The sequence below is a fragment of the Agelaius tricolor genome, unplaced genomic scaffold, assembly GCF_023055355.1.
Source record: "Agelaius tricolor isolate 1412-34295 unplaced genomic scaffold, bAgeTri1.0.p SCAF_33, whole genome shotgun sequence".
Taxonomy (NCBI): Eukaryota; Metazoa; Chordata; class Aves; order Passeriformes; family Icteridae; genus Agelaius; species Agelaius tricolor.
The window spans coordinates 2,711,749-2,726,889 of NW_027269293.1; the positions used below are offsets into that span (position 1 = coordinate 2,711,749).

The window sequence follows — 15,141 nt, forward strand, 5'->3', positions numbered from 1 at the left end:
CCAGGTCCCTCTGCTCGGCCCAGCCCGCTCGAGGTGGCCGCCCCGGGCAGTGGGTGGTGGCCACACACGACCTGGGGTGCCTGGAGGGGTCTCACCGTGGGACACCGAGAGGCTCTCGGGGCTCCTGCCCGCCCGGGGAACACCAGAGGCTCCAATCCAGCCTTGATCCACAGAGCTTTTCCTTTAAGCAATGATTAAACCCAAGGAAAAGTCGCCTCAGGTAACTCCACCTGAAAGATGAAAGCATTCCCCCGATTTCCTGGGATTTTTGTGTGGGTGTGGAGAGCAGCTCCATTGTCCAGGGCTGCTACGCCTTGCCCGGCTCTGCTGTGCTGTCTTGGTTTGGAAAGACAGGAGGCTGCTAAGGAAGGCAGGAGCCTCCCCTGAAATGGAGAATGTGAACCCTCCCCATCCCTCTGAATTGCTGTAAATTTTAAATTAAGGGGCTCTCAGGCAAAAAATATGGGAGCAGGAAATAACAGTTCTTTAATAGGGAAGAAAAAAAAGTGAAAGGATAAAATAAACAATGCAGTACATTAGAACAACACTGCCAGAGTCAGACCCCAGCCTGACACCCTGTGGGTCAGGGTGGTGGCAGCAGAACCATTGGAATTGTGGCTCAGCCCTCCTGCAGTGTCAGGGGTGGCTCTGCTGGAGCAGGGATCCTGGAGAAAGGTGTCATCTCTTCCACTGAAGATCCAGTGGCAGAGGCAGCTGCTGTTCCTCTGGGGAATCCAGTGCAGAAGCTGTGCTGGTGTTCCAGAATCTCCAGATTATATCCAGGCAGGAATGCTTGGCTCCTCCCTCTGGGCTCACATCTCCCAATGGGATGCTGTAGTTCTTATCAACCATGCAGGGACATTCCATAGCTGGTATCAGCAGATGTCCCCTCCTGAGGGAGAAGTGATTGTGGTCACTCAGAGAGAGAGATAAGGCAAACTGCCCACTTGACAAAAGATAATCTACCATACAGATGGGAATAGAAAACGTCTTGCATTGCACAGCCCTGCACATGTCACACCCTTGGGCAAAACGCAGGGACACGGTGCCCTCCCCAGGAATGTGCTCCCCCAGGCTGGGCAGGCACCTGAGCCCCCTTTGAACCCTCCTCATAAAAGCATGGAGAAGCCTGATTTATCCCAGTGCTCTGCAACGGCTTAAAAACTGTGAAAAATGCGTATTTTATGATTAAAATTTCGCAAATATTCAAATGAATATTATATGTGTTGTGTTAGAAAGTGATGCTGTATTAATTCTCCTAAGTTGTGTGGTAAATATGGTTTTGGGTTATAAAAAAATGTTAAAATAGAAACTATGCTATGTAAGATACTTTTTTTTTTTAAAGAAAGGACTCGCACCGAGATAGCAGCCACAGGACACCTGAATCTTTCAGAGAAAGAGAATTTATTGCCCCATTATCAGGAGAAACGAACTTCTTCCCACCTCGAAGGCGCTGTTAGGACTCAGAGGAAGAAGCTGACACTGGCCAGACAGAATCCTGTGTTTGAATGGAATTTATGCATCATATATGAGATGTATGAATATGCAACAGGCTGTTGTTTTTAAGGGTTAATCCTCTGTTAACTGTGTCCTTTTTCAGCCTTGTGCTGCCCAGAAAAAGGTACCCGGACTGTCCTTAACTCTTTGTTTCTATTGTCTCATATAGTCCTAATGCAAACTGTCCAAATTATTATTACTCTAATTATATTGCTATTTTTATAACCAGTTTATTACCACTAAACTTTTAAAATTAAAAAAAAACCCCAAGTGATTGGGCGTTTTTCACAAAAACAAAACCAAGGAGAGAGATCAGAGAGCAGGGAAGCGCTTCCCAACATGGCAACGGCAGATGTAATTCTATTACCTTGATTTATTGATCGCACTTAGAGCAATTACTGGCTCTCACCCCGTCACCTGCCGGGGAGCAGGAGACAGTGAGGAGAGGAGACAAAGGCGGCTGTGTCGTCCAGGGCACGGGGAGGCTCCGGTGTTGTTTGTGCCGCGGGGGCTGGGGGTGTTGGACCGAAAAGCGACCCCAGGAATCTGAAAACAAGCGCTGAAAGGAGCCTGAGATGCAGCGGGGGTGCAGCCCCAGCATTAAAACCACTTCGGAGATGGAGGGGATGCAGGGCTGGGGAAAAGTGAGGGGGCTCCAGCACTGTGGGCAGCACTCCGGTCCTCTGACCCGCTCGAAAAGCGCCGCAGCCCCGGGGCAGGAGCAAGGGCGAATCGCTCGATTGAGGTCAGAAAATCCCTTTAAGGGTTGTGTGGGATTATTTTTCCCCCTGCTTGCTGCAGTTACAAGCAGAAAAAAAAAACAAGAAAATGTTTGTGCTGTTCACTGCCTGAGCCCTCCAGACAGATACAAACAAAGCGGGAGTCAGATCTGGCTTTGGATGAGATCACAGCGAGAGAGGCCAGCGGGCTGCGAGGCACACAAGTAGGGCAGCCCGCTTGTGCAGCGAAGCCTGGCCGAGCCCTCCCCCGCCTCCTCCCCGGCCAGCCCTGGGCTCCTGCAGCGCTTCCCGGGCGTGCAGAGGTGGAAAGAGCAGAAAATGTCCCCGTTGTGGGCGAGGGGGGCTGCGGGCCGCTTTCGCTCCAGCTCACGCACACCGAGAGCGGGCACAGCCCCGTGGCTGCGGGAGGAGCCGTCACCCTCCCCTGCCTGTTCCCCCCGTACCCTCGCTCCCAACGCTTGTGGCAGAGCTGAAAATACCCAGGGCCAGCCCCACGGCTCGGAGCAGGACGGAGGGCGCAGCGTGGGCAGCTCCGGCCCCACGGGCCGTGTCCGCGGGGGCAGCCCGGGCGCGGGGTGGATGCTCCGCTGCGCGGGGATGCGGGGCGGGGTGGATGCTCCGCTGTGCGGGGATGCGGGGCGGGGTGGATGCTGCGGGGCGGGGATGCGGGGCGGGACGGGGATGCGGGGCGGGACGGGGATGCTCTGGAGGCCGCGGGGGGGGGTCGGGGGCGGAGGATGCGGGGCCGGGCGGGCGGCGGAGCAGCGCTCTCACCATGACATCAGCGCGGCGCGGCCCCGGGGGAGCGGGCGGGGGGTGGGAGCCGGCGCGGAGGCGGCGGCGGCGGCGGCAGCGGAGCGGAGCGCGGCCCCGGGCATGCTCCCGGAGCCCAAGTATGATCGCTTCCGCGACGAGCCGCTGACCGCCCCCATGCCGTCGCCGGCCCCCGCTCCGTGCCCCGCGGCGGGCGAGGAGCCCGAGCACGGCACCACCTTCTGCGCTCTGCTGCCGCGGATGCCGCAGTGGAAGTTCCCCGGCTCCAGCGGCTTCCTCGGCCGCGGCCCCGCCGGTGCCTCCCGGGACGCCCCCGCCGCGGCGGAGTCTCCCTCGGGGCTGGCCGCCGTGCTGGGCGCCTGCGAGCCGCTCTGCGCCGCGCCCTGCGCGCTACCGGGCGGCGGGAGGGCGCGGGGAGCGGCGGGGCGGGCGCGGGGGGCGGCGGCGGCACCGGCGGCGGGGGCCCGGCCCGGCGGGGATGAGTGGAGCCGCAAGGGCAGCTTCATCCGCAAACCGGCTCAGGGCTGGCTGCACCCCGACGAGCGGGTGCTGGGGCCCGGCGTCTCCTACATTGTCCGGGTAAGTCCCGCCGGAGCTCCCGGTGAGGCGCGGGAGGGCGCGGAGACCCCCGGGCCCAGGCGTGTGCGGGGCTCGGCGGGTCCGGCTCCTCCCGGCGGGCTGAGCCCTCGCTCGAGTCCCCCCGGCACGGCTGGACCGGGGCAGCCGCCCTCAGAACATCACAGCCGTGATGGGGCCGGGCCCCGGGGGCTTGCTGGGCCCTGGAGCCCACCCTGGGACTCCAGCATTGTCAGCTCCTACCAGGCATCACAAGCTGGAGCACACAGATGAAGTTTTGGGGTGTTAGCACAGGGTCTGGGTGTGTGATGGGGCATTTTGGGGTGGGTAGTGAAAGCTGCTCTGTGATGCCTGGAGCTGGTGTGGAGCTGCCCCTGACACCCTCTCCTGTCCTTTGCCTGCCCTGCTGTGCTGCTTTCCCCCCGCAGTACATGGGGTGCATTGAGGTGCTGCGCTCCATGAGGTCCCTCGACTTCAACACCCGGACACAGGTCACCAGGTACGGCCCTGCAGTCCCCCTGTCCCACACCCCGGTGCCACCCCAAGACCCCGGTGGCCCTGGGTGCTCTTCAGTGGCCCTGGGTGCTCTTCAGTGGCCCTGGGTGCTCCCTGGTGGCCCTGGGTGCTCCCCCTTCCCAGAGCCCCGTGCAGAGAAGGGAACACAGGCCCGGGGAAGCCATGCCCTGCATGCAGGGACACAGAGGAAGGGCACTGCTGCAGATCAATGGGTGGAAAGAGGAGAAGGGAGGTGGCCCCAGCCGGGATTACGTACCAGGGCCGGGGCCGTGACGTGGGGCAGCGCTGCGGGGAGGCTGCAGTGCCCTGGGGATGTGGGGGCTCCTGCCACCAGACCCCACAGGGCAATGTGGGGTGGGAAGGCAGCTGGGAAGGGCTGGCTGTGGAGCAGTGAGCAGGCCAGGCTCTGTCCATTGCAGAGAAGCAATCAACAGACTATACGAAGCAGTGCCGGGTGTGAAGGGCATCTGGAAGAAGAAGGTGAGTTTCTCTGGGACAAGCCAAGGCTGTGGGCACTGGGGGTGCCTGTCCAGTTTCTGGGCCTGCAGCCTCTTGGGGCACCCCCTGTTTGCTCATTCACCCCAGGAGGCCTGGTCCTGGTGGTCTCCATTGCCCCCAGCATCCTCTCCCCCGCCAGGCTCCCAACAAAGCCCTGTTCTCCATCCTGGGCAAGAGCAACCTGCACTTCGCTGGCATGAGCATCGCTGTCAACATCTCCGTGGATGGGCTGAACCTCATGATCCCCACCACGCGCCAGGTGAGCGTTCCTGGGCACACATTCCTGCTGCCTGCCAGCCTGGGAGCCAGCAGCCCCTCTGCTGATTCCCCCCCTGGGCCGTGTTCCCCATGCAGATCATCGCCAACCACCACATGCAGTCCATCTCCTTCGCCTCCGGTGGGGACATGGTGAGTGACACACGCCCAGGGTGGTGGGGACGGGGACTGCCAGCTGAGCTGAGCACAGGGTGGCCTTAACTGGGTCAGGACGTGGGGCTGGGGCTGAGAGTAGCAGGACATGAGTGCTGATCTCCCCCTCTGTCTGCAGGACACCACGGATTATGTCGCTTATGTCGCCAAGGACCCCATCAACCAGAGAGGTGACGCTGCCCTGGGGGCTCTGGAGGAGGGATGGAGGCTGGAGGAGGAGACCTGTGACCATGTTCAGAGGGGTCTTAGGATGAGGGAAGAGATGAGAATGTTGACTCCATGATTCAGAAGGCTTGATTTATTATTTTATGATATATATTACATTAAAACTATACTAAAATAATAGAAGAAAGGATTTCATCAGAGGGCTGGCTAAGAATAGAAAAGGAAAGAAGAAGAATCATAATAAAGGCTTGTGGCTCAGACTCTCTGTCCGAGCCAGCTGGGCTGTGATTGGCCATTAATTAGAAACAACCACATGAGCCCAATCCCAGATGCACCTGTTGCATTCCACAGCAGCAGATAACCATTGGTTACATTTTGTTCCTGAGGCTTCTCAGCTTCTCAGGAGGAAAGGATTTTTCATAAAAGATGTCTGCGACAGAGATCCCTCGTGGGCTCAGGGTGGAGCGATGGCAGCGTGGGGGAAACACTCAAACCATCCGTCCGTCCGTCTGTCTGTGTGTCTGTGTGTCTGTCCACAGCCTGCCACATCCTGGAGTGCTGCGAGGGGCTGGCGCAGAGCGTCATCAGCACGGTGGGCCAGGCCTTTGAGCTGCGCTTCAAGCAGTACCTGCACAGCCCCCCCAAGGTGGTGGTACCCCCAGAGAGGTAGGGGGGTGGGGTCCCTGCTGCTGCATCCCCCTGTCCCGGGCCTGTCCCCTGCCTGCGGGTGGCTCCGGGTGTCCCTGCAGGGCCACCCTGCCGGGCAGGCTGTCCCCAGCTCACCCATCCCTGCCGCAGGGCGCTGGCTGCAGAGGAGTCAGCCTGGGGGGAGGATGAGGAGGCAGCCGAGCACGACTACTACAACAGCATCCCGGGCAAGGAGCCGCCTCCAGGGGGCCTGGTGGACTCCCGGCTGCGCCACATCCGCGCTCAGCCCCCCAGCTCCCTCCCCTCCAGCCAGGTGAGCCCCTCAGAGCCGCTGCTGGCCTTGCTCTGGGGGTGCAGAGCCCTCCAACGCTCTTCTGCCTCCTTCCCTAGGGTGGGTTAGCAGCCAGAAGAGACCCGAGCAGCCAGCTGGGGCCACCCTGGGAAGTGGAGAGCCAGGGTGGGTACTGAGCTGTGAGCTGGGGGGTCCCTGTGGCTCTGGGCAGCCCTGGCCAGCGGTGATGGGGTGATGGCCGTCCTTGCAGGCCAGCCCTGCGACGGGTACCTGCAGGCTGACAGCCACACCCTGGGGCCACGGGACTACGAGGAGCACATGTACGTGAACACCCAGAGCCTGGACGCCTGGGAGCCTGAGCTGCTGGCTCACGGGACAGCAGAGGAGAGCCCCAAAAAAGACCTCTTTGACATGAGTAAGCCACGGCCCCTGGGGGAAACGGTGCTGTGCAGCAGCCCAGCTGTGCCAGGGGTCACCCCAAACAGCCCTGGAGGTGCTGAGCCCACAGCAGTGCCCAGCCCTGGGTGTAACACCCCACAACCCCTGGGTCCCACAGGGCCGTTTGAGGACGCCCTGAAGCTCCACGAGTGCATGGCAGGGGGGGCCAGCAGCCCCCCCATTGAGGACCAGTGGCCGAGCCCCCCCACACGCAAAGCCCCCATCGCCCCCACGGAGGAGCAGCTGAGGAGGGAGCCCTGGTACCACGGGAGGATGAGCAGGAGGGACGCCGAGAGGCTCCTGCAGATGGACGGGGACTTCCTGGTGCGGGACAGCCTCACCAACCCGGGGCAGTACGTGCTGACCGGAATGCACAGCGGGCAGCCCAAGCACCTCCTGCTGGTGGATCCCGAGGGCGTGGTGAGGGCAGGGCAGGGGCTCAGGGCAGGGCACGGGGTGGGGGATTGGGGCAGGGTGTGGGGTGGGTGATGGAGGATGCAGCTGCAGGCAGGCACGGGGTGTTGCAAGTGGGTGCTTGTTGCTGTAGGACACGGAACAACACAAATGCACACACGCTTGAGGTGAAGGAAAAGGAAGTTTGTTTTCTCACTCCAACATTTACAGTTTTCCAAAAGTGACAGTGGATTGGAGGGTGACAGTGCCACCTCTCCAATGACACTGGACAAACCAACAGTCCCTGAAATTTCTCCTCCTCCATCAAAGAATGCAAAACAATGAGTTATTTACAGGAAGCGTGTGAGGAAGCTTGCTACAAGAATTTAACATCAGAAAGCTTAGAAAATCTTAAAAAAATCAGGGTGACACCCCCAGGGCACTGGCACAGGTATGAGGTGCTCCCATTCACTGTAGGACATGAAACAACACGAGAGCACACACTGCTGCTCTCAAGGTGAAGAAAAGGGAAATTTATTTTCTGGCTCCAACATTTACAGTTTTTTAAAAGTGACAGTGGATTGGAGGGTGACAGTGCCACCTCTCCAATGACACTGGACAAACCAACAGTCCCTGAAATTTCTCCTCCTCCATCAAAGAATGCAAAACAATGAGTTATTTACAGGAAGCGTGTGAGGAAGTTTGCTACAAGAATTCAAACATCAGAAGGCTTAGAAAATCTTAAAAAATCATGGCGACAGATGCTGTATGAGAGGCAGCTCTGCTGAGCTGAGGACTGCTGTGCCCTCCTGCTCCAGGTGAGGACCAAGGACGTGCTGTTTGAGAGCATCAGCCACCTCATCAGCCACCACCGGCAGAACGAGCAGCCCATCGTGGCAGCAGAGAGCGAGCTGCACCTCCGCCAGGTTGTACAGAGGAAGCAGTGATGCCAAGGGGGTATGTGAGCCCCTAACCTGCTCCCCTGGCTCTGGACTCGCCCCAGGGCAAAACTGGGGTCCCTTTGTGCTCCCCCTCTCCAGTTGTGCCTGGTTTTTGAGGTCTGGGGTCAGGCTCCCCATTTTCCTCCCCAGTGAGGCTGTGCGGTGCCCGGCCCTGCAGGTCCTCCCTGGCTGCTGCCTGCCTCCATCACCTGCACGGGGTGCCCTGCCCAGCTGGACACACAGATCTTTAATTCCACACCTACAGGTGAAAAACACTCCTGGGGTGGGAACTGCTCAGTGGCCTCAGCAGGAGGGACAGAGCCTGAAGCCATCTCAGGCAGGGCTGCCCCCACTTGCCCCAGCACTGCAATGGGGGCTGGTGGATGTTGCTGTAGCCCCTGGCTGTGGGGCCAGACCATCTCTTGGACACTGCTGTTGGATTTTCCTGTTGGGGACATCCCCTTTCAGCTGGATTCTCCCCAGGAGTGGCTGCCACATGATGCTCCATGTGGCCCCTGCAGCCCTCGCCAGGCCAGGTCCAGGATGGAGCTACTGTGGGAAGGTGCAGGGCAGGGCTGAGCTGCTGGCACTGCCCCACGAGGTGTCCCATGGCCAGCTTGGGGTTTTGGCAGGTTTTTGTGCCATCACAGCCCCCTTTACCTGCCCCGTGTCTGGTGCTGGGCACGGGTTTGTGGTTTGGAATACATTTCTAATTAAACCTGGAAATGAGCAAGGAGCACAGGTGGTTCATGCTGGGACAGGTCTCCATCACCACCAGCTCCTGCCTGGTCTCACCTTGGCCAACCCATCCTGTTCAGTCACACTTATCCCTGCCCCTCTGGGTCACCCAGTGTCCCCCTGGCTTCAGAGTGGCCTTTGGCACCCAGGGCTGGCCCTGCATGGCCTCTCCTCCTCACACCTGGCAGCTCCCTGCCCTGCTGGCTCTCCCAACCTGCCTCCACCTGGAGCAGCCACCCCTGGGGTGGCTCTGAGTGGCACAAACCAAGCTGTGACCCACTGGTGACAGCAGAGCCAGGGCTGTGGGTGGGTCTGGCTGTGGCTCCTGTGTCACAGACAATCGGGGGGTCCAGCACCAATCCTGGCTCTGCTCTGAGTGCCCAGCACCCACCTCGGGGAGCAGGGTCACCCCAGCACCCTCAGCCCCTCGCTGGGGATGGCCTCTGCCAGAGCTGGCCAGTGCCAGCCGAGCCAATGAATAAAATGAGCCCCTAAATAAAGCCCAGTAATGAATGCGTAATTTTCCATTGATAGCTGGATTCCGCAGGGACGCCGTGCTTCCATCTCAGCTGCTATTTTCTGTCGTGGAGTGATGTGTCTGCAAAGATAATTGCACTGTTCCCTCAATAGAGGCAGGGAAAAGCAGCGAGGGCCCCGACTTTCTTATTTCACAGCTGGAGAAGCGAGCTCTGGTGTGGTTCACCTGCTGGCTGTGCCTTGCCCTGCAGCCCCGGGGACGCTGCCCTGGAGGGATGGAGGGCTGGTGGGGCGCTCGTTTCAGGGCTTTAACCACTTTGGTTGAGGTTGATGTGCGGTGCCAATGGGTGCAGGGGGCTCTGTGCCTCAAGCCACAGCTGGGTTGAAGGGCTGCTGCTTTTTCAGCCCCTGTGATAGGAAGGCTGAGGTGTTTTGGGAAGGTTTGAAGGCACAGAAGAGCAGCTGCAGAGAACGTGGCCTCTTTGCTTTCCCAGAGCCCGGGATATCTCGCTGACCAACCCATCCCCTGCACCTGTCTCAAATGTGCAGACCACAGACACGCCCAGTTCGGTTTTGCAGGGCACAAACCCTTTCCCACAGCAGCTCTCCCTCCTTCCCGGCTTCCAGCAGGTGGTAGCACACTGCCGGCTCCACCAGCCATGTCCCCAGCCCTGCCAGCCCCTGCCAGCGTCCCCAGCCCTGCCGGTGCTCAGCTCCCAGCGCCCCGCTCCCCTCCGTGCCCCGCAGGCACCGGCCCCGAGCGGGCAGAGCTGGCCCGGCCCCAGCGCTCTTTGTTATCTCGGGGGAACTCAACCATTTCTGCACCTTGTTTACCCGCAGTTTCGCAGGGTGGAGGAAAAGCAAACATCGGCCTTTTGTTCGCCAGCTTCCCCTTCCGCGAGCCTCGTCCTCCTCCTCCCCCGGGCTCCATCTGCCCTCTGCTCCCTGCGGAACCCGCAATCAGAGCCCGGGGTTCAGCCAGGCTGATGTCCTCATCACCATCCCCTCCCCACTGCTGTCCTTGGGACATCCCAGCCCTCCGGGATGCCGGACGCCTCATTTCACCAGCTCAGAGTGCGGGTGCAGAGGGAGCCGAGGCCGCAGCAGCCCCCGCGGAAGGCGCTGGCCTCACCAGGCTGTTCCTGCCGGCCGTCATCGCCCGCCCTGCGCCGCTGAGGGACGATGGTGCTTCCTGACGGCACCCACAGGGCAGCAGCCAGGAGGGAACAGCCGCTGGCCCCTTTTGTGGCACTGTCCCTGTCGGTGCATCCCTGTCCCCAAGGCTGTAAATCCCCGCGGGACCGGGGCTGGGTCTCCCGACCCCCCGCAACACCGGGGCTTGCTGTGATGCTCCGTGAACCCTCCCGACGTTTTGTCCAGGCGTCCCCAGTCCCCACCGCATCCCTCCAGGGGCTGGTGGGTTGTGTGACATGAGAGAGAGTGTGACATGCGGCACCGTCCCTCTCCCCAGCTCCTCCAGGGGAATATCAAACCACTCGATGAGGCAATTTCTCAGCCCCGAGACGCTGCTGCCTTCATTCAGTGCTTTGAGATCGGGAGCGGGGAGAGGCAGCACCCAGAGGGGAACGGCCCCGCTGCGGGCTGGGGGCACCGGGAGGGGCGGACCGGGGCTGCTGCCGTCCCGATCCCACTCCTGGCCCCATCCCAAACCCGACACTCCCGTGGGAACACGGCCGGGTGTCCCGGGCTCGGCTTCCCGCACCTCCCGAGCATCAGCACCCCGGGGCCTCACGGTCCCAGTCCCGGTGCCGCTCGGTCGGCGTCCGGGTTCCGGTCCCGGTTCCAGCGCTGGTCGGGCAGAAATGAGGGGGTGCCGCACTCGGAGGATTACGGCGGCGGCGCGGACGGGGAGCGGAGCCGCCGCCGCCACCGCCGCCGTATAAAAGCGCGTCCGCGCCCGCCCCGCCCGGGCTGCGGTGGCGGCGGCGGCTCCGCTCCAGGTGCGGCGGCTCCCGGCAACGTCCCGCTCGCGGCGGCGCCGCTCGGTCGGTCCGTCCGTCCCTCGGTCCCGGCGTCGCGTCGCGTCTGTCCCGTCCCATCGCATCCCCGTCCCCCGGGTCCCCGCTCCCCGCTCCTCGCGGCCGCTTCCTTCGCGCTCCTCCCCGGGCTGGCGGGTCCCCCCGGTCCCTCCGCTCCTTGTCCCGGTCCGGGTCTCTCGGTGCCGCCGGTCGCTCCCGGGGCTTCCGGCTTCGTCCTGCCTCCGCCGGTGCCCGGCCCCCGGTGATAGCGTTGCCCCTCGGGTCTCCTCCAGCCCCACACCCGGCAGCAACATGTGGCTGCTGGAGCGGCTGCGCGGGGTGGCGGAGAACGGCGGGTCCCGGGGCGCGGGGACGGACGAGTCCTCCCGGGGATCCCGCTACAGCAACGTCCTCACCCCCGACAAGATCCCCGACTTCTTCATCCCGCCCAAGCTGAGCGCGGCACCCGCCGAGGCCGAGGGCTCCGAGGTGCCCGCAGGGGCCGCTCTGGGCGCCTCAGTGTCGGAACAGGACCTGGCCAAGCGCAAAGCCCCGCGCAGCCCCCGCCCGTCCAGCCGCTCCCGGTCCCGCACCGGCGGGCGGCACATCATCCAGATCGAGACCGCCGAGGACTGGACCGAGGGCGGCACCAACGTGGACCCGCAGGCACAGACGGCCATGTCGCTGCCCTACGTGCCCAAGGCTCAGACCTCCTACGGCTTCGCCACGCTGATGGAGAGCCCGCACACCCGGCGCAAAGAGTCCCTGTTCCACAGCGAGCACAGCAGCCTGTGCCCCTCGCCCGTCACCTCGCCCGGCGCCCAGCGCAAAGCCAAGCTCAACGGCGACAGCGGCCGCCGGACACCGGCGGATCTCGGCGCCGCCCTGATGCACCCGGGCCGGTATTTCAGCGGCGGAGAGAGCGACACGTGCTCCTCGGCAGAGTCCTCACCCTTCGGCTCCCCGCTGCTCTCCCGCTCCGTGTCCCTGCTGAAGCTCTTCAGCCAGGAGAGCCAGTCCAAGGTGATCAAGCTGAAGCACTCGGTGGCCCGCAACAGCTCGCTGAGCACCGACGACAGCTCTGCCGACACCAGCCCCAGCGCCCAGCGCCGCGCCAGGAGCGCCCCGGCCGGGACGCAGCCTCCGACGGCCGTGCTGCCCCTGGAGCTGCCCGCGGGCCGGGACCGGGACCGGGACCGGGAGCACAGCCTGAGGCTGAGCCGCGGCGGGAGCCTGCGCCTGGCCGCCGAGTACGACCCCTCCAACGCCCGGCTGCGAGTGCGCCTCGTCTCCGCCGAGGACCTCTACGATGCCCTGGTCGACCTGCGCAGCATCAACTGCTGCGTCTCGCTGTGCCTCAACCCCGGCAAGCTGCAGAAGCAGCGCAGCACCATCGTCAAGAACAGCCGCAACCCCGTCTTCAACGAGGACTTCTTCTTCGATGGGCTGGGCCCCGGGCACGCCAGGAAGATGTCCCTGAAGCTCAAGGTGGTCAACAAGGGCAGCAGCCTTAAGCGGGACACGCTGCTGGGGGAGAAGGAGCTGCCGCTCACCGCCCTGCTGTCCTGCCTGTAGGTACCTGCTGCCAGCCCCGGAGGGAGCCCTCCTGCCTGTGGGGCCGGCTCTGTCCCCCAGCCCCGCTGCAGGAGGGTTTGGAAGGGCCCCCTGAGGAGGGCCGGGGTCGTGGCAGAGTGTGGGGGTCCCCAGGAACGGGGCTCTGCCAGCTCCAGCCGGCAGCCACAGCCTCTCTGCCCCTGCTCCCTCCCTGGTCCTGCCCCGGGGCTGCATCTCCTGGAGGCCAGCAGAAAGTGGGGAGCCTCCAGCCCATTCCCCACCACCAGGGAGGATGGAAGCACCTGTTGGACTCTTCCCTCCCTGTGGCTGTGGTCTCCAGCTGCCACCAAGCAGGTTGGAGGTGGGTGAATCTCTGTAGCACACTTAGGGCCACCTCTCAAAGCCCCAGCACCTGTAGTCAGGTGACAGCTTTAATTTAAAAGACAAGTTTCTGGTCTTGGAAACTGCAAAGAAAATACTGCAGAGGTGACCTGAGAGTGGGCCAAGGGCGGCCAGCCTGGGGGATGAGTCAGGTCTGTGGCTTTTGAGCCTTTCCTGGACTCGGTCCAGCCCTGTGAGGCTGCAAGGTTGGCTTGGTCTGACCCCTGCAGCCTCCTGGGCTGCCCTCCCTGCCCACCCCAGCACTGTCCCCACAGCTGCCCCCCCTGGGCAGCTGCTCATGGAGCTTTGGGGGGTTTTGTTTGCCCAAACCCAGGAGGCTGCCTGTGCCTTTTCCCTGCCCACGGGAGGGAGATGCTGGGGCTGGCACCCCTGCCCTGGGCACACCGATGGTCCCAGCAGTGTCCCAGCAGATGTGCTCGCTGACAAAAGCTGAGGTGACAGCAGCAGCCCCACCTGAGTGCGGGTGAGGCTGGGCAGGGGGGCAGGCTGAGGCTCCACAACCCTGCATCCTCCCCTGTCTATGAGGGCAGAGGATCCTTCAAGTGGCAGCAGAGATGTGTCCTGTGGGGCCACCAAACTCCTGTGCCCAGCGGGAGCTTCCCAGAGTGACTGCCCTGGCTTCCAGTTTCCCTTTGGGGCGGGAGCTGGGTGCTGCCAACCCTCCCCATCCCACCGTGTCACCCTCCTGAGTGCCTGGGGACAATGAGGGCGGGGAGGACCCAGCCGGGGCATTCCTGCGGGTGGATCAAACGCTCTGCGTCGTTGTTTGGTGTGGTGTCACCCTTTGTGTCGGGCTCTGCATGTTTCTGTGCGGGGAGCAGGGCTTGCAGCGCTCCCGTGGACGCACACACACACACGTGTCCCCTCTGTGTTAACCTCTGTGCTGGCAGTCCATGTTCCTTCCTTGTCCTTTTGCAGCAGATGGCAGATCTCAGTGTTGACTATTTATACCCGAGGCTGATCTTTTTGCAGCGTTTTATTTTGTCTGTAAATACGTTCCAGGTACAGAGGCAGAGCCGTGTTTGCATGTCGGGGGGCGGGGGGGATCCAGGGTGATGGTGGCTGTTTGCTGAGCTTGTGGCTGAAAACGTGCAGGACATAAGGAGCTGACCTGTCCATCCTTCACAGGGAGTTTCCCACCTGAGGCTTCCCTGTGCTCCCCCAGGAGCCAGCACCAGGGATGGTTCCCCACCCTCAAGTGCCCTGGCTCACCCTGGGGAGGGGGGGACAGGGAGAGGGGTCACATTCCGGGCTCTGGGGTGACCATCCTGCCCCTGGGGAGGTCTGGGGCAGGAAGGGGACCCTGCCCAGCCGGCTGCTGCCTGGCAGCCCCCACACACCTCACCCTGTGCTCCCTGGGGGGACCCGGGAGCTGCTGGGGTGGGGGGCACAGGCTGCAGGAAGAGGAGGAATGGGAGCTGGGATGAAGGCTTTGGTGCTCTGAGAGGTTTGAGGGCTGACATCCCCTCAGAAGAACCGTGTGCCTTTGGGTTTTGGGGGGAGGAGGAGGATGCTGAGAGCTGCAGCCCGGGCTGCTCCTTGGCTTGGGGAGACCCAAGGGGCTGGGGACCCTCGTCCTGCCCCAGGCCAGCCTGTCCCAGGGCTGTCCTGCTGGAGCTGGGTGTGTGCCCCTGCAGGGATGAGCTGCTGTGAGCCCTGCTCTGAGCTGGGCTGGTGGTGTGGGAGCCAGGGCTGTTGCTTGGATGGGTCTCTGCTGCTGGAGCTATTTTCTATTGTTCCTGCTTTGATATTTCTGTGGCTGGATTTAATGATGTATTTTTTGGAGTGAAAAAAAAATATATTAATACCTGAATGGAATGTTTGTTTACAGATGATTTCCTCTTTTTAGTGCAATAAAGTAATTTCTAAAACAGATGCAGGTGTGGCCCCGGCTCCTGCTTTCCCAAAGATATTTCCTGGCATTATTCTTGATTTCTCCCTGTGTGCTCCCCTTTCCAAGCAGCCTTCCAGGGGCTCCAGGTGCTTCTGAAGCTCTTCCCCATCTGCCATGGGGTGAGGTGAGAGTGAATCTCCTGGGGAAAGGTGCTGCTCCTGCTTGAGGGGGGACTCAGGGCTGTGCTGAG

At 62.0% G+C, this 15,141-nt stretch overlaps 2 protein-coding genes across 4 annotated transcripts; both read left to right on the forward strand.

The window, feature by feature from the left end:
* Positions 1 to 2,919: 2,919 nt before the first annotated feature.
* Positions 2,920 to 9,165, forward strand: SHC2 (SHC adaptor protein 2). Of its 3 annotated transcripts, none has more exons than XM_071451632.1 (13): positions 2,920 to 3,590; positions 4,016 to 4,086; positions 4,523 to 4,583; positions 4,741 to 4,860; positions 4,956 to 5,009; positions 5,149 to 5,200; positions 5,735 to 5,861; positions 5,994 to 6,156; positions 6,234 to 6,300; positions 6,386 to 6,550; positions 6,692 to 6,993; positions 7,785 to 7,923; positions 8,058 to 9,165. In XM_071451632.1, the coding sequence occupies exons 1-12, from the start codon at positions 2,937 to 2,939 to the stop codon at positions 7,911 to 7,913; spliced, it is 1,965 nt and encodes a 654-aa protein (XP_071307733.1). In that variant the 5' UTR covers positions 2,920 to 2,936; the 3' UTR covers positions 7,914 to 7,923; positions 8,058 to 9,165. The 3 variants fall into 3 exon arrangements, with proteins under 3 accessions (XP_071307733.1, XP_071307734.1, XP_071307731.1); XM_071451633.1 differs by having other exon boundaries at positions 8,173 to 9,165; XM_071451630.1 differs by having other exon boundaries at positions 7,785 to 9,165.
* A 1,866-nt stretch (positions 9,166 to 11,031) lies between these two features.
* On the forward strand, positions 11,032 to 14,932 carry C2CD4C (C2 calcium dependent domain containing 4C). The gene has a single exon (XM_071451649.1). The coding sequence runs from the start codon at positions 11,414 to 11,416 to the stop codon at positions 12,674 to 12,676; it is 1,263 nt and encodes a 420-aa protein (XP_071307750.1). The 5' UTR covers positions 11,032 to 11,413; the 3' UTR covers positions 12,677 to 14,932.
* The last annotated feature ends 209 nt before the right edge of the window (positions 14,933 to 15,141 follow it).